This window comes from Rhinolophus sinicus, chromosome 16 (genome assembly GCF_057876585.1).
Source record: "Rhinolophus sinicus isolate RSI-liver-muscle chromosome 16, RSI-T2T, whole genome shotgun sequence".
In the NCBI taxonomy this organism is placed as follows: Eukaryota; Metazoa; Chordata; class Mammalia; order Chiroptera; family Rhinolophidae; genus Rhinolophus; species Rhinolophus sinicus.
This window is the reverse complement of record NC_142516.1, coordinates 95,824,359-95,846,504: the sequence shown is the minus strand read 5'-3', so window position 1 is coordinate 95,846,504 and position 22,146 is coordinate 95,824,359. Positions and strand designations below refer to the sequence as shown.

The 22,146-nt window shown below is 46.3% G+C and overlaps 1 protein-coding gene across 6 annotated transcripts in view; it reads right to left on the bottom strand.

Annotated features, from left to right (window-relative positions):
- Positions 1-467: 467 nt before the first annotated feature.
- SPATA13 (spermatogenesis associated 13) overlaps positions 468-22,146 on the bottom strand; it is a 321,686-nt gene continuing 300,007 nt past the window's right edge. For all 6 annotated transcript variants that reach the window (XM_088793451.1, XM_088793454.1, XM_088793452.1 and 3 more), the window contains 9 exons: positions 21,186-21,322; positions 19,857-20,036; positions 19,376-19,561; positions 17,478-17,657; positions 14,971-15,203; positions 11,667-11,796; positions 9,115-9,487; positions 6,618-6,692; positions 468-4,568 (listed from right to left, as the gene is read on the bottom strand). In XM_088793451.1, the coding sequence (XP_088649577.1) occupies positions 4,393-4,568; positions 6,618-6,692; positions 9,115-9,487; positions 11,667-11,796; positions 14,971-15,203; positions 17,478-17,657; positions 19,376-19,561; positions 19,857-20,036; positions 21,186-21,322 (1,670 nt within the window). In that variant the 3' untranslated portion in view covers positions 468-4,392. The remainder of the gene's footprint in view (positions 4,569-6,617; positions 6,693-9,114; positions 9,488-11,666; positions 11,797-14,970; positions 15,204-17,477; positions 17,658-19,375; positions 19,562-19,856; positions 20,037-21,185; positions 21,323-22,146) is intronic.

The window sequence follows — 22,146 nt, the reverse complement described above, 5'->3', positions numbered from 1 at the left end:
GAGCTGTTAATTAAAGGAGGAAATTGTTATCTACCCCACCCCAAAGGGTCAGTAAGCCTAGGGTCACTAGCAGATCTCCTGGTGAAGGGGGCCTGATCCTTCCCGGACCAGCAGCTGGGAAATGAAAGGCACGAAGGCACGTCCTCTCCATGGATCTTCCACTATCAGCAGCAAAAGCTGCTGCTACACGATAGGACTTCCTGTTTCGGGTTTTGGCTTTACCAGTCTTATCCCAACATTTAGTGACTGTTTTCAAGGTAAGTGGCCCCTCTCTGTTCGCCCCAGAGCCTTCTTTCTCCCATACTGATCCTGCGGTTTGATCCAGCTCATTAATGGACGAATTGTTACTGAAGTCTATCCATGTCTAGGCAGGAAATGAGCTGTGAAATCCAGAAACCCTCCCGACACTCTCTCCATTTAAAAGAAAAAAAAAATCTTATTCTAATACTCAAATGAATTACTTGAACCAGTTTGGCAAATTAATTTTAATATACAGATACAAAACAACAAATATAGATTCACAGCATTTACAAGAAATCATTCCCATAACATTGTAATTTTTTTTTTTTTTTTTACAAAAACTTCATTCAACAAAAATACATATCAAGTTATAGCAATCTTGTACAACATACTTCAGCTGTCAACAGCCAATTCATCAGTTTGGAAGCTGTCACTTGACTTACACAGATAACCTCACCTTGATGGTGATGAGTTAACATGAAAGGAAAAGGTTACCAAAAGCCTGGCAAAGTAGGTAAGTCAAACACAACAGATACTAACACTTACAAAAAAGACCAATTATTAAATCATAGAATCAGTTAAAGTATTTTCTCAATGCAAATGTTTATGCCTATGAAATAACGTAAGGCAATAATGTTATGTGTGTTGTAGCTAAATATATTTGCATCAGATATTTAAGCTTTCCCCCCCCACCCCCAAGCAAGATCAGATAAGTTTTACTTATTTTTTTCAAAATCTTTTGAACTCCACATTCAGCACATCCATCCCGGGAACAACAATTTCAGCAAAGTGAAATTTTAACAGGGAGAACAATTTATAGGGAAAACTGTTTTGTTCGTTTGTTTGTTTGTTTGGGGGAAGATTAGTTTGATCTAGTCTTGACTTGTGCCCTGGAGCCATTGAAAGAACATTTATTCACACTTATTGGTATTGTCCTATGAGGGACACATCCATTTCTCCTGTCACCAAACAATAATACAGCAATTTCCACCCTCACGCCAGGTAATCAGGGTGCCCTACTCTAACTCAGTTGATTTGCATGGAGGAATATCAGCAATTTGGACAGGTAAAGATTTCCAACTGATAAAAAACCGCATCACATGGTTTTTACAGATTTCTATTATGAACCAAATTTTCAATTAAACGCACTTTTGCTGTGCCTAGGCCAGAGCAATGCAGGATCTAGGGGTCCTTCCTGAATAGGCACGGACTTAGTCTTCATCTGGATTAGACATAAAAAAGACACAACAGTGTTCAGAAACAGCGTTGAGATGAAAGGGAAATGTTTTCAACTACAAAATCAAAATCAGATCTACCAGGTGAAAGAGGTCATATCTACTAAAATCAAACTATGCAGGTGGTAACCTATCCAAGCTCAGGCAAGTTGCTGCCCCTCTTTGTCTAGTATGCAGGCCAAAGACAAAGAATGTTGTTTTTCCAGAGTTTTACACATATTCTATTTTATGGTTGCTTCCATCTACCACCAAGGTCGTCCTCCATGTTAGGTAGGATGGACACTGAGAAGGCTGCTTTTGACCCAAGGCCACTACAACTGTCATTCGACAGAGTTGGCAAATTCTGAAACGTGAAAGATAGAATAAGTGAAATTCATCAAAATACTATATCATCCCCCCCTTTTTTTGGTCCACCATATTATGCAATGTAGGGTTAAAAAAGAGAGAAAGAAAGAGTAAGCAAGATTCCCAATGAAATTCATACATAACCTGTATAGAAGGCTCTTGGTTTTCTTTCTTTCCAAGTAGAACATGTGACTTAAATCAAGAAGGGAGTTTGGCAAACCAGAATTAGAATACTTGAGCCATCTGTCCTTGATAGAACTCAGGCATTTGGTAATACAACCCAAGGTAGACATACAAACTTCAAGAAGTCAAAGGACGTTCTAGCCTTTTAAATTTACTTAAGCAGTTTTCAAAATCACTAGAAAATCCAAGCAGGCTCCACCAGATGACTCTCACGCTGCACAGAGGTGACAGAGCAGCCCCCAGGCGCCACAGGCCCTGCTGGCTGAGGTTCCTGCCTCTTAGGACCCCAGCTGAGTGAGAGGTGGGACGTAAAGGGAGGGCTCAGCTGGGAAGTGACTCAGGACTGGTCACAGAGCTTACAGCGTTTCTTCATTGCCCATTAACAAATATTAGTAAACGGAAGCCCTCTGAGTGATTCTTTACATGAATCGAATCCTCACTGAAAATGTAACATTTGCAAGTAATTCTCTTTGCTTCCTCTTATATTAAAAAACAAACAAAAAAACCTACCAACTGTTCAAAATTGCTGTATATACAAACAACTCTATTTAGCACAGAGACCCCCTACGGTTACTGCTGAGGGGTCCACAAAAAGTATATTATGTATAGTTTACAAAACATGTCATTATTTTTGGTTAGTAAAAAGGTCAGTTATCTAAATGCAACTACACTTGAGATGTCTATATTCAAAAGTGCAACACACGCGCTTGTGCACGTGGAGTCACAGCACCTCCTGAGACGTGTCCTCACAGAAGCAGCCTCTATCCTGGGACACTTGGGGTCAAGGTCCCCAGAAGTGGCCTGTGGTTGTTGGCCACAAGGCAGCATGACCTTCCGGAAACTACCTAGAAGTGAGCATACTGACGCGCAGAGCGGGCTCAAGACAGGTACGATTTCCTGACACACTTTTACATGACGGTCCGAGCCCCGGACGAGAGGTCCAGTTCTATGCCTTCTTGCTGCATGATGTCACCTCCTGTGGGTATGGGTGAAGGTCGGGGAGTGGAGGAACCACACACTTGGAGACTCAGACTACCCCTGTGTTTGACAGGATAGGTTTGTTTCTTCTCAAGCATGGGTCTAGTAGAAACAAGAACTCTCCGAGAGTAGCATACAAAGAGCTTCTCAAAGGGAAAACCACAAATGGTGTAACACAATACCCTCCATCCAGTGCACTAAGTAAATTAAAATGGCATCTCTCTCTGCAGAGCCTGTCTTCTCTGGACACATTTAAAAGGTATTTCCATCAAAATGTACAATACATAGAGAGTAGGAGATGACTATTGACAGGTATCAGCCCACGTGGCCTTCGGTAAAAAAGACTGCTGTCTGAGCTGAGACAGATTTTGTTAAGGTCTCTGTTATAAAGAAGGGATCTTCAGAAACCTGTCAACATGCTAATAATCACGGTTAGCGCTACTGCTTGAGTTTACGCCACCAGGTCAGCTTTGAACCCTCCGGCAGCTGGACCTCATGCCTTCTCAATGGAATGCACATGTCGTCATGATCTGATTGGTGAGGGCGGCAGAAACCACCGACGGAGTGAGCACATGGACAGACGCACGTTCGCATTTTTTCTTTATCATAAAATCAAAGGAAACGGGTTTTTATATTGCAAACGCGTATGTTCGAATAGTTTTTCAGGTTATGACGTGCGAGTAGCCATGGTTTCTGCTGCACATGGGCAGGTACAGGCTGCACACAGGCGGGCAGGAGAGTATGTGAGACGTCAAGTCAGCCCACAGTAGGCTCTTCCTCTCCCTCCCCGGAAAGCAGCGGTCCCTTGGGAAAGCTGGAGTCACTGCACTGCAGACCTCGCTGCCACCTGACAAGCTCATCCTGCTTTTCCTTCCTGCCTGTAGGGGGAGGAACCTGGCAGGAGGAAGCCTGTGCGACCATTTGGTGACTGTGTGGGTTTAGGTGACCAGGGAACACTGCTTGTGTACATAGGACACAGGAACGGCTCACCTGTGCCAGCGAGAGGCAGGATCCTCCCAACTCCATCACGACCAATCCCTTCAAATCAAGTGCAAAACTGCCATATCTTGCCCTTCCTCTCAGTCCCCTGGCCTGGGCTGCAGCAGCCAGTGTGCTCGTCATCAGCGATGCTTGTCAGGTCTGCTCAGCATTCACTGTAGACCATGTCACTGGTCCCAGGCCGTGGCCACCTCGGCACAGGTCACAGAGGGTTCTTGTGTCCATGAAAGCTGTGTGTCACTGCCATCTTGCCCCTTCCAAGGCAGCAGCTGCGTGGTGAGTCCAATGCCTCTTCTTTATTCATCCCGCAAAGAAGTTTTCAGCACTGGGTCCAACACTCTCCTTGGAGTGAGCACAGAAGAAACAGAAGGTCCTCTTCACAGCCACATCGGTAGAAGCGCGGCACCCGTTTTCATTTCTTGAAAGGGGTGAGTTTATTGAAGGTGTGCCAGAACAGAGACGGCTTCCTCTTGGGTTCTGCCAGGGCAAAGACCTGCTGCTGAGGGACGCTGGTGGGCACGGTGACATGGCGCTGGTGAAGGGGATGTAAGTTCTGGTGCGGTGGGGCCACGGGGCACCCGCTGTAGCCTAACCCGAGAGAAGAGAAAGATGGCACATGGACTATGGGCCGCCCATTAACCAAAAAGGAAAGAAATAGTGCCAACCCTCCCTTAGCTGACTCTCAATTCACATTGACCCAAAGCACATCCTACAGCTCTCATTAACACCGACATTCAGTCCACACTGCGTGTGGAGACGTGAGAGATTATCTCATGGAACCCTCACAAACACCTTCTAGCAAAGGTACCATGACAGCAATGTGACCGGAAGGGCACTGAAACCCAGAGAGGTTATGTAAACCACCTATGGCCACAGAGCAGTAAGTGGCAGAATTAGAACTGGGCTGCTATTTGGGATGACAAGCAATAACTTGCTTCCAGTGAAAGCCTGGAGCTCATAGGGCCTCAGCCCAGATCCTACTCTGCCGATTATTAGCCGTGACTAGCTGGGAAATTATTGTATTCTGCTGTGTATAATGTGCTCCCGTGTATATGCACCCACGTTTTTGGCCCAAACTTCCAGGGGAAAAAATATTTTGTTTTAATTTTTAACTCAAGTTTATATTTGTCTATATTTAGGTACTTGTTTTTAAGACTGGGTCTTACATTATAGTAAAATAAGGCCGGGTCTTATATTAATTCTTGCTCCAAAAGACATATTAGAGCTGATTGTCTGGCTAGGTCTTATTTTTGGGGAAACATGGACTTAGCCGTAAGATCACACAGTGACTGTGAAAGCCAGCACGGTAAGAGCAAGGAGCCAGGACGCAGTTCAGAATCCATCCCTGCCTTTGACTTGCCATAAGGCTTTCCTTGTCTCCCAGGACCATAGGGAGGATGGAATAAGTCAACCATGGGAAGTGCCCGACAGGTGACCACCCATGACCTTAGCGGTCACTCCTTCCCTTAGGTGCCTAGTAGCTACGCCAGCAACTCTTGGAAGATGTGGACAGAAATGAATACATTCTAACAAACTGGTATGTACTGGTCACCAGCCATTAAAAGTGAAGATGCTAAAAAGAAGAAAGTGGGGTTTTCTGCCTTGAAGATATTTATAACTTGGGGGTGGGGAGTCTCTGTATTTGAGTAGAGGGAGCAGGAAAAGGCTGCGTTGCTTTGGTAATGAATTCTTCTTGGCCTAGAAGTTGATGGCTTATCATAGTCCTGGGCTTAACTGGTCCTTTGCGTTTTCAATTCGGAAAATACTGAATAGGATAAATTCCGTAGGGTAAATCCCTATTGGAGTCCATCTGAATCAAGTTTATAAAAATATGACTAACTCTAGAGTCAGCATACGGCCAACTCTAAATGAAGGAGAGAAATGAAGGAGAGAAGTGTGGATGAAAGCTCAAAATGACGGAACCAAAAAAACAGTCCAAAACATGGCGATATTTCTGGACTAAAAATCTTGACTATTTGTTGGGCTAGAATATTTGTATTATCTATATGTAGAAAATCTTTACTTGCATATCAGGACCCCGGGGTATAAGACCTGGGCATCGGTGTTTTTAACAGCTGCCCAGGTCATTTTAATGCGCATGGAGGGTAGAGAACCCCTGCTCTAAACAAGGAGTGTGTCTTCTTTTTCCTTAACTCATTGCTTGAGGTCCTGAACTTTCCATCTCTCTTCTTACTTAAACGAGAATGTGGCCTACAGCTGACAGCAGTTTGGGTTGGAGAGCTCCTCCTCAGGTGTCCAAAAGACGCCAGAGCGGGTGAGCCGCCTCAGACTGGTGAACTGGTTGACCTGACGATACCATCGTCCCTCAGAAGCGGGAGGCCCAGAGGGGTTGCGGGCAGGACATGGAGGTCTGGAAGGGTCTGGAAGGGCTTACGTTACAACTCAAAACACCTTTTATACACTCATAGGCAACTGTAAGCAAAACTGAAGCACGTTCAAAACCAAATGCAGACTGTTGTAAACGGTCCATTATTTTGGTTCTATTGTTTTGAGTTTCACCCACGCTTCTCTCCTCCATTTAGAGTTGGTCATATGCTAACACCTTTGGGCCTCCCGCCCGATTTTTATTCCAATACTCATCCACATTACAGAAATGAAGGCTTCTCTAGAACTTACCTTTTGACTTTCCATGTCCTGCCTTTTGAGCATTTAACATGGCAAGTTTCTTTTGATTTTCTGGAATTTCCATTCCTGGATTTAGAAACAAAGGTGATGAGTATTCAAAACAAGTGAAAACATTTTAGAACAAAACTTGCACCCTGACCCATGTCGCCTCTGATGTGTTCACCAAAACCTCAAGCAAAATACCTCAAATCCTTGAGGAATGAGAGGTTGAAAAGACTGGAAAGGAGAAGGAGCAGGGATTATCGCTGGGATGGCCAGAATCAGCCTCCAAACCAGGACATTTGAAAGAGTGACATGGGGTGCTGTCAGGAAGGATGCACAGACTGCTCATGAAAACCCGGACAAATATTCATCTAGTCACCCTAATTATCACCCTAAAGGACGAGGCCCTAGGAGGAGCGAACTCAAAGGGGCCCCAGGGTCAGCTCACCCACCTGCTGAGTGAGTTTTGATCTGAACACAGGTAATACCCGAGTAACGGGAACTGGTTTTGTACCCCAACTGTAGAGAGCGTGAGGAGAGAGCCACAGGCAGAGGAGGCCACGGCTGCCGTGCGGGGTGCTGCCCGGGGGGAGGTCCTCCCTGGGGGAGGGGACCCGGGCTCCGCCTCTGCCGCTCCGCGTCGTCGAGGGCTCACGCGCCAGGGCTCGCCCTCCACCTTCACACAGTGTGCGCCCTGGGCCCTGGCTCCTCCGTATGCCCTACATCCGGTCCCGATGGGCCCTGACGTCTCCTTCACGACCTGTACACTGGCCGCTGGCAGCTCCGGCTCCGAAGCCCACACCTGCCTTCTGCCTTTCTCCTGCCCTCCATGCCCTGCCTGGCGTGTGACACAATGTCCAGGATCGACCCCCAGGTCATGTATTGGGACCTAGATTGATACAACATGCCGGGCAAGGGCCTCAGTAGTCCTATTTTATTCCCACACCCAGATCACACTTAATGGCTCCAGGAGTGCCACATGGATTCATTCATGCATCCATCCATTCATCCATTCCATGCCTTCTGAGGACCAGCTGTAGGGAAGCACTGTACCACAAAGAGCTATGACATCAGGTCCCTCCTTTCTTTCTCTGTCAAGGGGCAGAGTTTAGAACACCCTTTGTAATACTTGCTTCTATCTGAGGGAAACTGAAACACTCCAACTTACAACTGATTTCGGGGCTACACCAGACAATGTTAGATGGCAGGTAAAATCAGGATTTTGCGGATCTGTCATTTTGCATTTGAATACCAGTCACCTGCAACTATGTGAGAAAGTCTAGGTATGATGGAGTGATGAGCTTTATTCCAATGAGGCCTGAGAGTCGAAAGCTGAACCAATCTATGGAAGTTGATGGGAATCAGCTTTCCTCTCGCTGTAAAGGACATTTCCACTTGGAGGGAGGGGCCGCCTATGAGCAGGGGGCTCCGTGTCATTTGAGGCCGAGGTACGGGCCAGTGACCACCTGTTAAGAGTGTGTCAGGAGAGCCCTGCTGCTGATGAAGCGCTAGCCTGACTGATTTGTAAAGCCCTTTCTGCTCTAAAGCATGACCCCAGGGAACCTCCTGTGAGTGAGAGCAGCCCCCGCAGCCAAGCCTGGGCCAGTGCTGGTTACACAGACCATGGGAGGTCCGACAAGCACCTCCTGGTTTCATCCCAGGCTTCCTCACGGCAGTGGGCGGGGAACAGGGAGGGGAGGCCTTCTCCTCCATCCCGCACCACGTAACCTTGAGGTCCGGGCTCACGAAGTGGAATATCCTTCATTCCACTTCATCTTTAAGGCCTCAGGAGCCCTGTCACCCTGACTTCCACTCAACAGTTTGTGGTGAAACCCTGAATGTGCTGGGGAAGCACTGGAGCCCGGCTCAGAGACCCTGGGTGCCCCCAGTGTAACCACCAGGCCTGGCGCTTTGTCGCACAGGCCAGTCAATATCTGAAGGGGAGCAGAAGCTAGAAGACAAGCGCAACCCTAAGTAGGAAGAGGCAGGGCCTTCACTGCAGTACAGGAGGCTCCAGGGCCAAGAGAGACGGGGATATTCAGGCAGAGGTGTGGGGCCAGAACTCAGTGACAGCGAGGTAAACCGGACGCACTTTAAAGGCACAGATGATGGGGAAGCCTGAAGGGTCGTCTGATATTTCTCATGGCCTAGGTGAGTCACCAGAGTTACGACTCGGGGGCACACGGAGCTTGTTTTAAAGGTTACTTGGCCATGCGGTAAGAGTGAGCAAGGACGTTAAGCCTCGATTTCCTCGTCTGTAAAATGGGCATAGCAATAGTATCCACATTTGGGAATGAAATGAGACAATCTCTATCAATGTGCAGCATAGGACCTGGCACGAAGGAAACACTGACTAAATGTGGCCTGTAGTAACTCCATCTGTCAGATTGTCCGGTAAGCAAGTTTAGAAATATCGAGAACTTGCAAATCCTTTCGTTTTCCCAAGGGTGGGACTTAAGCCTGCGGGAGAGGGCTGGGGGAAGAGCTGGCTTTCGGGGCTGCTTACCCATCTCCCGGTCCTCCTGCACCCTTCTCCTTTCGTCCCCACAGGCCTGCAGCCACCTCGCCTTGTCTTCTTGTTTTTTGGCACAAAGCAGATGAGCCTCGTCGGTGGTTCTGCTGACGAGCTTGAAGGCGTTTTTCAGGCTGAGGTTCCAGTCTTTGTCCCGACCGTCCTCCAGGTCCACGAGCTCCATGTCATCCATGTCCACGCGGCCCCGGTAGTAGAGCATGTCTCTGCGCAGCAGGTCCTTCTTGCAGGACACCAGCTGGTGGTCAAACAGGAAGAACGTCCGCTGCTGGCTCCTGCCTTGCTTCGTGAGTTTGGTCAGTTCCCCAGAATGGATCAACTCTGAACTTCGGTCCAAAATGTCCAGTCCCTGGGAGGATGGAAACACACTGTAAGACCTTCCAATTCTTATTCCTTCAGGTGTCGGGGATATAGGATGAGGCCCTGACCCAGAATCTTCCTCGGTTCCCCAGGTGCACCAGGCCCATTCCCAGGTGGGCAGGGCCTGAGGGGCCACGTAAAACCCCGGTGTATTCGTCTCCTTGCGTGTGAAGTTTCTTTTCTTTTTTCCCTACTCCATGGGAAAATGTTACCATGCCTCTCTGTGTTCTGAGATGTCTTCCTTATCAGAGAGATCTGGTGAGAAGCCTGTTGGATTCATGGAATCCAGTCAAGATCTGAAATGGCCGCTGACCAGGCTAAACCTCGGCTGGGACGCAGCGCGACAGACGCTCTGGCTGAGTCAGGCATACAGCAGCGCCCTGGGACAGCTAGCTTAGGGTCTTTGGAAGCAAACGGCTGGATGGCAAATTACCAGTAAGAAACTGGTCAACTTCTGACAATAAATTATCCTCTAAGTGTCAGAGTCCAAGAACTGAAGGAAAAACACACTTTTATCTTATTTGGTTTGGGTCTAATCCAATGCAACTTGATGGTATTTGGTCTGACACTGGCCTTTGATTTGTAAGATTTTATTCTCCTTTAATGCCGCTCATACACAATTCTTTCTGTAAGCAAAGGATTTGACTCTGAAATAGTTCTTCTATTTACCTGCCTAGAGCAATTGTGTGCCCTAGATTCTTTACTTATGAAACAAGAGAGTTAGACTCAGTGATCTCTGAGGTGCCATCCAAGCTCCCAAAGGCTGTAAGGCACCTTGAAAGGTAAGTCTTTCTAACTTTCACCGCTAGGACCTACTTTAGTTAAAAGCCTAACTTCTCAACCCCAACTTGCACAACCCTTTGGGAGAGCGAGTTCTGACCAATGACTCGGATGTAGCATGAGTCTCGCTTGGTCTAAACAACCGGAACAGCATCAGCTGTTGTTCTTAATAACGACCACAGAGCAGTAGTTACCAGCATGGACTGGGGTGGGATAGGGGTAGGGGGGCACACTGTCCCCTCCCCTGCCCCGGGGTGGGAATCCAGCCCGGCTGCCTCCCAGCTCTGTGGCCTTGGGCAAGCTACTTAACCATTTGTTGCTTCAGTTGCCCCATCTGTTAAATGGGGGTAATAGCTCCTACTTCATAAGCCTGTTGAGAGGATTAAATGAGTTCATACACATAAATGGCTTAGACCAGTGCCAGGCATGTGGGAAACACAACACAGGCACTAGCTATGATCACTGTTCTTGTTTTTATAAATAAATGTGTGTAAACGTGTGCGCACGCTGTGCCATTATAGACTGCATTAAGCACTGCATTTGTGCCGTCTTATATAATCCTCACAATAGCCCTACGAGGTAGGCAATGTGTTCCTCTCCATCTTATAGATGAACATACTGATCTTTCCCAGGTCACACAGGATTTACACACAGGCAGTGTGACTGCAGTCCACACTCTCACCACACTGCAATTTGTATTTTATGTGCTCCGGCTGCTACGATGAAGCTTTACTCTCTCGCAGGGGAGAAGGCATAAACAATTAATTAATTACAGACACTCTTTAGGGTAATTCTTAGTAGAAGTGTGGGGTAAAGTAGTTGACTGTTAAATTCAAGGATTGGCCTCAAAATATATATAGGTATTCCCTGCTTTTCGAAAGTTCGCTTTATACTACTTCACTTTTACAGAAGACCTACCTTAGGTACGTGGTTTTGCTAACTGAAAGAAATCCAAAGAGAACATCATTTTTACCAAAAAAGGCGAGAAGCGAAATTAGCAGTCAGTGTTTTTTGGAAGTGAGCCGTTACAGAGGTAGCATGCACCCCAAGCATTGAGAGTGACCCCACCGGACTCCTCCCTGGGAACCTCAGTATCAGGCTGCCAGAGCTTTGAGCTGCGTGAGCACCTGTGCTTTACCTCGATTTGTTCTGTGCATCTGTTAGCAAGATATGCCCTAAGGTGATTCTTTGCTTTGCACCATTTCTGTTTACAAAAGGTTTCATAGCAATGCTCTACTTTCGTATATGGGGGAAATCTGTGTACCACTGAAACCACGAGTATAAAGCATCAATCACAGGACATTAAAGTACGTCAGTAACTAGATCAAAGGTGGGGGAGGGTGTGATTGGTGATGGGCGATGTGGTGGTGGGGGTGGTACCCACTTACCTCCCAGCCGACGATGGACACTTGCCACCGTGCTATCTTGTCTATGCTTTCCAGCTTGCGTTTGCGCTCATTGATCAGACAGGCTACGTTCTTCATGGCCTCGTATGCTGCCTTTATGTTGCTGTAATCACTGAAAAGTCGGAGGTTCATTTTAACCATATGACATGCAACTTGCAAATGAGGACTCACACCACACACTCCATCCCTGACTTGTACACGAATAAGTCTAGACAAGGTGGCCTTTACACAGTAGCCATTGTTTCCTTTTTCTTGTTCCTCCATGAATAGACTACAGTCTGCAGAGGTTAAGGGAGCTGACCAAACAGCAATCCAGAATTCTTTGGGATAAGAATGTTGTCATTCACTTCCCAGAAATGACCATGAATGAAAGTAAATGTCACAAGAAATGTTTTAGTCATAGTAACAATGAATAATTTTCATTAACAAGGAAAGCACAGTCTTTAGCATTGCCGTGATTCTGACATAGCTAGTTTTGTTGCAGAAAGTACGTTAATAATCACTAACCATCTTCAAGAGTAATTATGTGCTCTGAGTCCCATTTTTCACTTTGTTCAGGGAAGGACAGCAGAGGATAGGCTGACGGAGTGAGTTATGTAAACAATAATGCGATATTTACCTCATCAACAGATCTTCATTTCTGGTGCTTTCTATATGCTAGTGAAATCAAACTAAAATGCTCCCCCCAGCAGGCTCCTGTTCCCACGGCCTCTAAAACTACAGGTACTGGGAAAACTGAAACTGCAGTTCTAATCTACACACAGGCTCCAACAGCAGAGGTGTCTGATACCAGAAACGCTCACATTCGAGTTTTGCTCAGTGTTAATAATTTGGGGACACGTAAACCAATCATCCAGCTAATGAACTGAATTTTTTTTTTCTTTTTTTTTTTTTGCCTTCTAGCACTTTCCTGCGTCATACAAGACAGACAGAGCCTTTGGATCTCAGTCAGACTGAGACCTGCACAGCCAGGAAGAAAGCCTGGGAAGCAGATTCTATTGTCTATTTACCAAACACAATTACATTCAGCTGCTGGGAAGTCTCTGGCCATTTCCCCACAAGGCAGACCCCGCTGTCTTTCGACAGGCCTACTCACACGCCGCAGCAGAGCACAAAGGAAACTGATACAAGGGGGCTGCTGAAATCATGGGCACAACCCTCCCACCCCCCCAGAGGTCTCCAGCAGTGAAGAAAGTGTGCAGAATAATTGTATTATTTTTTTCAGCAAGTTTTTCTGTACAATTCCAGAAAAGCAGCAGAATGTAATGGTTTTTAAATTTGTTTTGTGTTACTTAAGACAAGCAAATGGGATTTTTGTCATTTCCTTTAAAGTGATTTACTTGTTGTTGTTTTTTAAATAGTCTAAATCTGCAAATGTCTCGGTGAAAAATGCCCTTAAGAGTGAAAAGTTAACCGTTGAAGGATGATGTTGAAGCTAGGACTTCTGGCCATAGGTTTCCCATCTTGGAATATACTAACCTGCTTGCCCATGAGTTTCAAGATGGCCTTGCTTCTCAATTTTATTTTATTTTCTGTGGTTCTTCATCATGATGCCTTTTTCAAAAAATTTCTTCAAATTTGTGACTCTCTTGACTTTGTTATTTTCTTTCCAAATTTTTCTGATTTTTTCCGTTAGAAAGAGAAAACAAATATACTGGGGGTGCCAAAAAAATGTATACAAGTGGACACTTTGGTCAGCGTTCCTCAAGCTGTAGTTCACCGTAATCAGAAGTGCCTGGATGCAGATGGTAACCACTTTGAGCACCTCTCGTAATTGCAGAAGTCAAACATGACTTGTATTCATCTTTTGTTATCAGTATATATTGATATACATATATATTTTAATACAGTTTTCCTTTCTTAAAATGTGTTTACACTTTTTTAGCACCCTCTGTATACAGCTCTCTTCCCTTTTATCTATTTCAATGAACTCCCTTCTATAAATCTTGTAATCCTAATTCTTTAAACTAAAACCCACACCAAGGTCTATTGTTCTGCAACCTGGCTCTTTTTCTCTTTCTACCTTCCAATTTAATTGTAAAAAGATTTCTTTTCAAGCCCTCATTCTCCACAGGAGTCCAGTAGCAGAGGCAGCATAAGAATGACCCATTCTGGGCACCCTGCAGGGCTAGGCACCTGGCCATGGAGAATTTGATTGCTTTCAGGGCAATAGTTACTTGTTAAAACCCAGAATTATTGTGGTTTGCTACAGCAAATTTCCTCTGGGTACAATCCTTTCCCTCGCCCCCTTCTCACTAGAACACTTCAAGCCTCCTTTCAAGGGCTGGCGGTGTAGTGAAGGCTTTGTGCCAGTGACATGGAAGTCTCGGATGAGGTCTGATTCTCCTCTACAACAGTAAGCTTTATCCTAAAAGCTTGCCTGATAACAGTAGTGTTCCCACTGGTATTCTAGTTGTTGCCTGGTGAGAACATAAGCAATGAATCAATCGCTACCACCTAAAGGCATCTAACAGCTGGGTCTTGCTGTGGTGACAGCATCACGGAAAACAGACATGCCCATGCCAGTACTGAATGGGCGCTAGCTTACATATAAGCACCTCATGCTGTGCCTGCAGGAAAGTGACAAGTTGCTATTAAGTAAGGAATGGACAACTTTGTAGCTTCCCAAGAAGAACTTAGGCACAAAGTAAGCCCCAAAAGGAGATGGAGCGTTCAGGCAATCATGACCAGAAGCTCTGTGCCTGTGCTGGAAGCAAGAGGGAATGGGGTGGAAAGGATTCTGGAGACAAAAAGCAGGTACCCAGGCTGGGCAAGAAGGGGCTGAGAGCCGAACGGGATCTCAGTGAGATGTGTCTTCCATGGGTCCCCACACCCCACTCCGTGCCTTTAAAATTCCCTACTCTTTTACAGCTCAAACTTTTCTACGGCCTCATCCCTCCTATAGGGTAACTCTTGGTCGGCAGTAAATAATACTGCTGAGAGTGAGGGGATGTGGAGCAACATAAGTATAGGGGAGAAAACAAAATATTTCTGATGCTATTTACACTGGTCTGTTTCTTTTAAAAATTGTTTTTGTTAACTACTGAGTAGCATTTATAGTAATACAATATCTGTCAATAATAACGACCAACAAAACAGTCCCCCATGTGCTCATGGCACAGTTTAAGAATTATTCTCTTTTTTTTTTTTTTAAGTATCTCTAGAAATGGATATTCTGAAGCCTCTTCACTAACCCTATTTCAGTAGTTAACAATCTTAAGCATTCCAAACAGTAGGAAAACCTCTTCCGTTGAGCTAACACAAGTGACACCCCAGGGCCTCCCACCTGTGCTCCTGCGTGGTGTACTTGAGCAGCTCGGCCAGCTGCAGGGGGTATTTGCAGATCTTCTGCACCGGCGTGAGGAGGAAGCCGTCCAGGGAGATGTCGATCATCTGCTGGAGCAGGCGGCAGGCCTCGAAGAAGTGCCGGTACCTGCTCTGCTTCATCAGGCGGGACAGCTCCGCGCAGGCGCTGGGGTGGTTGTTACAGTACTCGGAGTAGATGGCGAAGCCCTCTTGCTGGCAAGGGGAAAGCACAGCTTCATCAGGCTATGGGTGGCGTTAGGCCAAGACAAGGACAGGCGACAACCAGCCCAGGGAAGGGGACATTCCTGGGCAGGACGGAGATGTTCCCTGGCGTCCCAAGTCTGTCTGTGATGGTTCTCATGCTGGGGCAAGAAGCCCGGATCTTCTCTTAGGGAAGGGGCTCTCCACGGGGGAGTTACCTCGTGGCGGTGGAGGGAGGGGCTGCCTTAGGACTCAGAGTCCTGGGCCCCTTGCAGACAGCCTTCCAGACCCAGGAAGGGTGTGTCACGGGTGCAGGGGGCTTCCCATGGAAGCGGACGGAGCCCTCTGCGGTCACCCTCCTCAGCCGACCCTCCACCCCTCAGATCTAAGACAAGAAGGGCCTGTTCTTACGCCCAGCTCGCTCCCTCCTCACCCTCTTTACTTCCCCGATAAACTCCCTGACCATGACCACGAGGTGAGGATTCAAAGGCTGCGCCTCCTCACCACAAATCTCCTTAATGTCCCACCACCTGGCTTCCGCACACGCACCACCTTCCAACCTCCAAAGGCAAACCCTTCATTCACCTCCTTCCTCCTTGGGTCTCACTTTCTGGGGGCTGCAACCCTGCCAGCTCTGTCTGCAACGCCTTCCTTGCTCCGGACTCCATCCCTCAGCGTGCAGCACCCCCACCCCCCACTCCCTCCTCCACACTCCCAGAGGCAGGCTTTCTGGGCCAGGTTCTCAGACCCCCCCATACACCCCCACCCCGCATCTTCTCCCTGCAGCCACCACTGCCAGACCACACAACTGGCACAAATATCCACCTGCCCAGAGCTGCGTTCCCTTCTGGCACCTGCTTCAAATGGACGTGCTCAAACTCAATACCATTTCCCTAGAAAGCAGGTTTTCCTAACCCACCTGTTAATTCTTTCAGACTCAGAACCCTGTAAGTGGTTCTGACTGCTGCTTTCCTTTGCTCCCTGTGACCAGGTCTTGTCGGTTTGTCCTCAAAATACCCATCGCCACAAATCTGTCTTTCCGTGTCTCCACTGACATCACCCTAGCCCAGGCCTACCTGTTCTCTCTCCCCAGAAGTGGCAACTCCTCTGTTCCTAAGCTAAACCCCCGTTCTCCAGGCTCCATCCACCTTCCTGAGGCTTTGTCCCCACCAGGCCCTGTCCCCTCTGTGTGAGACCTTTCCTGACCTCTGAAGCTTCTCTCTTAAATTCTGTGAACCTTCTGCTCTGGTCAAACAGGTCTTTCACAAAGTCCCAATAGGCCCAGTGCACTCCTAGGGCTGATCTCCCCATGTGCATTACCCCCAAAGCATCATTTTCAGCTCTTTAGAAGCAACCACCCTGGGGTCTGCTCCACTTTCCTGCCTCTCTGAAGCTGTTGGCCCAGCACCCAGCCAGTGCTGCCCCGGGAGGTGGTGGTGGTCGTCGTTGCTCTTATTATTACTATTATTACGATGCCCTGGACGTTTTGGCTGGGAATAAATGCTTCTTCCTCTGAAATCTTTTAGTATTAAATAGTGACAGTCAATCATCAGTTAAATGATAGGCTCATGCCATCATCACAAGACTGTTCTGAGACAGTGACAATGGCCACAGGCATGAGTTGCAGAGCCACACGCCCCAGTCTGAATTCCCATCTGTTACTTACTAATGTGTGACCTTAGGTCAGTTAGTCTCCAGACAATAATCATACTACCTCACAGCAGAATACCGTGTTTCCCCGAAAATAAGCCCCAGTTACGATCATCAGCCAGACAGATGCATTTAGTACATTATGACGATGTTCCAGAAGAAGATGACATGAGTGTATTTGAATAAATGTAGATTGTTGTACATGAAAAAATAAGACATCCCCTGAAAGTACGTCCTAATGCTTCTTTTGGAGCAAAAATTAATATAAGACACGGTCTTATTTTCAGGGAAATATGGTATAAGACCCAGTCTTATTTTGGGGGGGAACACGGTAGGCGCTAATACAAGAAGACTCTGAAAACAGTGCTTGACATAGCATAGAACCTTAATAGCTATTATCAGAAATTACTCCAAATTGCTTAAAGGTGACAAGACTTTGAAAAAAAATGGACTTAGGGTATTTAGCTAAAGATTAACCACAAAAACCAATCAACTTAATTTACAAGTGACATCTCCATTCTATGGGAAATTAATCTAGCAACCAAAAAAGAAACAAAAAGGACTATTATTAGTGAAGAAAGATTTCAAAATTATTTAACTGGATATTATTAATAAAGAAGTAGCAGGTGGCCATACATGTTGAAGAAAGCAGGATCCTATTTCACTTAAGTGAGGTTCCTCTTTGTTGTACTGTTTCTCCAGGTCTTTCAGGAACTTTCTTTGGAATTTGTAAATATCTTCAATGTTTCCAAAAATGGTGGCTAGTTGTGCGACAGTGAACATCCCTGTGTGCTTGCGACACTGTCGAATGTAGCCCTGCAAAAGGGAAAAGCAAGCTTGTAAAAATTAATTTGGAAACTCACAAAAATTATTTACTTGAATAACACAGTATTTGGGGCCAAAAGCCGTTGTCTTGGAGTGGATTTTAATTAGAGAAAATTATTTTAACCCCTATGGGTCTCTGATGGGACAGTCATACTTCCATGACTACAATGTGCCATAAATATGTTAAAATCAAAAGGAAAGAGAAAAGATATTTATCATTCAAGAAACTGGATCAAGTTTCCAGATTATACTCATGAAACAAGTCACTCGGCTTCAAATACTAGAGCTCAAAAGTTGGTACTGTCACACTTGTTCCAAACTCTTCAGATAACCATTTTCCTGTCCCTAATTCCATTTCCCAGCCGAGAAGAGTTGTCAAACACAGAATGCCATCATGTGCTAAACAGCTTATGCAGCTCTGCTCACTGTCACGGCCAGCAGTATCTTACCCAGGAAGTCCACCATCACCTACTTTCTACATACAGCAGAAATCTGCACACCTTTAACCCGAGGCCTGCACTAGTTAGAGATGATCAGTTACACACCCTGTTTATACTATGGCTTGGGTGGGAGGTAGTGGAGTAGGAAGGAAAGGCCATACATATAGGAAATAATTATCCCCAAATTGGCATCATATAGTTACAGACTAAACTGACTATATGGCAAAATCCTTACCACTATTTGGTATGAATTTGAACAGAAAGACAACGCAAAGGTTCAGAGTACAAGCTCCGGGGCAGACGGCCTGGTTTAAGTCCCAACCCCACCGCTTAACCTCTCTGTGCTGTGCCCCCGTTTCCTCATCTGTAATACAGGGCAAAGAGGACCTGCCCAGTGAGAGTGTTATGAGTATAAAATGAGTTAATCCAGGTAAAGGGGTGGCACATAATCAATGTTCAACAATTATTAGCATTACTTTCATTTTCCGAAAATGCCACTTGAAAGACAGTCCCTTCACCATATATTCATACAGAACAAGACAGTTGGTACAAATACGCTAAACATTGGCATATCTGTATCTGGCCAGTTAACCCGTTACGAAATGGGCAGCTGTATCACTTCAGCTTGTCTTTGATGCTGAATTGAGAGCAGAGATCAGCCACTCACAGCCAAGACAGCTGGAATGATGACACGTGGCAAACAACAGTTTAGGGTAGGGCTTCCACAACACCCATAAAAATGAAAAATATCACGGGAGAAATCAGATGTATTGAAGAGTAGAATCACCATGACACTGTACAGTACAGCCTTGGATATCACTAGATAAAACCAGTTTGTTTTTTTTATTGCGTCTGAATAACTCAGAATCTCATCTGTGACTCAGTGACTAGAGGCAGTGGGGTTGTAGATACTGACAAACCTTTGATTCTTTGTAAAGTCAAGTGGGTATCACTTAAAGGCTGTGGCCTTCTCTGACAGCCATTCACTCTGAATCATCTCAGAGTTAAGTCCTGAAAGAGACAGTGTCATAGAGCCCCGAAAAGAGGACCGCATGCAACAGCAGGTCAGGCAGTTGCTTATGCCGACCGCGACAGACGAGTGTGTAACGAGTGAGCAGTCTGCACAGGGGCAGTGTGCAGGAGGCGGTGAGAAGCGAGGGCTCTGGGAAAACATGGAACTAAGAGGGTCTGACTGGGCACAGAAGAAAGCCACACGCATAGGGCACAGGCAGGGGACAGCCTGAGCAAGGCTGCTGCCTGCCGCCTCACCTCACAGATGTCCTTGAGGTGCTTGATGTACACGCGCTCGGTGTCCATGATCTCCTGGACGACGTTGGTCCTCATCTGCCGCTTGCTCTCGCAGTGTTTGTGGCGGTTGCTGCCAGCGTCCTCCTCCTGCCCCTCGCCCTGGGTGCTGCTGGAATTCTCCGACAGCTCTTCCTGATTGACTCGCAACTGTGGCCCACACAGAGGGGACAGGTGACCGGGGGAAGGCAGCCCCAGGGCCAGGCAGGCCTCCCTGGCTTTCACTTGTCCCCAACCAGAGCCATGCTGTGCCAGCGGCTCAAAACCCAGCAGGAGTGCCAAACCACCAGTTTGCCTCAGTTACAAGTTTTCCTACGACCCAGTCGAATTTCTACAAGGTTTGCTTAAAACGATTACAAAAAATTGACTCTACAAAGAGCAAGTCTGACCGGACATAATTCCCCCACCTCCCCAGAGATAGCTGTGGAAAGCGCCATACACTTACTCTGACAAAGCTTGCGGGGAACCAGGCTTCCTTATCCTCGTTCCGGCCCCACCACCAGTCCTTGTTAGAGGCTTCCAGAACCTGGATGACGTCTCCTGCCTTGAAGCCCAGTTCCTGGTCATCCATGGTCACATGGTCCCACAGGGCTTCTGCACAGACCACGCTGCCATCGCTGATCAGCTGAAATGGAGATGCATGTGCTTAGTGCAACAGCCACTCGGACACGACGCGGGGGACACTGTGGGCTCTCTCGGGGGCACATGCACATATTCTAGTTCTCACTTGTGTACACCAATGGCTCTGGGTCAATACTTACTGTTTGATTGTTATATAACATGAACAGAGAAGCACGTTAGGGAACAGAACATCCGGTGAACCGCTCTCACATGCTCGTAAAGGAAATCCCAAATTCCACTTTTTTAAAAAAAATGTATACATAGCTCGCTTATCTGACCAGCAGTTATTTAACCAATTTGAATAGATGGACTATTCACCTCCAAATGGTTTCCGAGCAGCCAAGCGAGATGTGGCAGAGCCACGCCTCCAAAGCATGTACAGACCCTCACGGCCTCACCCAGAACTTACTAGTCATACTTCATTCATGATTTGAACAAAGTTTGCATCTAACTCTATGGGTTATTGCAATTAAAGAGGGTACAGTGTGATCTCAGGATAGTCGACAGTTAATAATAAAAGTATAGACATAGCTCGTCTGGGAGCCACCGAAGGGGCAGGTGATGCCACACATCTGCTCAGCTCCCGAGGACACCATCGTACTCTCAAGCAACAACAGGTGCTACAAATGGGGATGCTGACTCACTGAGAAGTGACACTTCACAGGTTCTGTTCAAGAACTCCAAAAGTTAGCAGCGCCTTCTAGAAAGATTTCTGGAAACAGGGCTGAAGAAACAGAGTGGTGGAAAGGACTCCAGCTTCGTCGTGAGAAACGGGGATAAGGCGAGCTCTGCCATTTGCTAGCAAGTAATTTAGCTGCTTAGTTTCAGCGTTTATTAAAATATGGATAACAATCGTAACATTTACCTCTTAGATCAACTGTGAGATTTACATGAGACGATAAAGTAAGGGAGAGCATTTTGGAAACGGAATATGTTATCCAAATGATAATGACCGCTGCTCTTATTCCTAAAAGGGATGAACTGAATCACATAAATTGTCCTTGAAAATGCCAGAAACGCATAGTGTTTTTCTAGTCAAAGTTCTAGGTTTTAGAATATGTTTAAGAAATAATCAGACAGCAAAGTCTGAAGGGATTCTGGGCCCTGAGAATCGGGATCCACCCCTGGTCACTGCTGTGCGGCATTCCGGTACCTCGTTGATGGCCAGCTGTTCTCCGCCTGGCTGTAGGTATCTGGGGTTGGCCTGACAGATGTCTTCATAGCTGTAATCCTCCTCACTGCCGTTGTCATCCACTAAGGCAGAGGACTCAGGACCACCATCTGAAGAAACTTAAAAAAAAAAAAAAAGACATGGTTTAAAAGACACAGCTAACAAAAAATTGTAAATGATAAAATAAATGACTGTGGAGCGCACACCTCACCCCCACCACCAAGGGAAAATAGTCATTTTTATCTTACCCAGAAGAAGTCATTAGAAAATGTCTACTGATCTGTTCATCCAAATGTAGCAGTTCATGCTAAAAAGAGCTGGGGTTAAATGTTGCATTAAGTATTTCAGAGAGTGTTGCCAGTATGAACACACAATGGTATTTTGTGAGTTAGGATACTGAGTGAAATACATGCGATTTAGCTGGAAATTTGTGCTCCAAGTGGATATCAAAAATAGAAATATACATGTTTCTAGGCAACATGTTGATAAAGCTTGAGCAGGAAAAGAAAATGAAAACTATAATCATTTTTTAAAAAGTGTTCTGCTTCCACGTTCTACTTGCAAATCAGTAGTACTCCTAACTTTAACAGGTCCCAGCAGCATCATTAAGTGAAAACCTGTGGTTTTATTTTACTAGTTTTCCCCACATGGAAGGGCTGGAACTCACAATATTAGAACTGGGAATGATACAGAACCTTTACCAAAAAGACAGATCTTTTAAGGTTTAGAGTCCCAGAAGCCTGGTTTGAATTCTGGCCCTGCCCCTCTGAAGGCATGAGACCCTAAGCAAGAAACGTGAGCTCTCTGAGCGAACGTTGTTTTCTTTCTTTTTGGAGAATTAAGTGACAGAATGTGTGTCGAGCGCCTAGCATCCTTGATTCCTGGTTGGGACCCAATTGAAGAGTCACTGCAGCGATGGCCGTGAGGACGGTGGGAGCTGGGC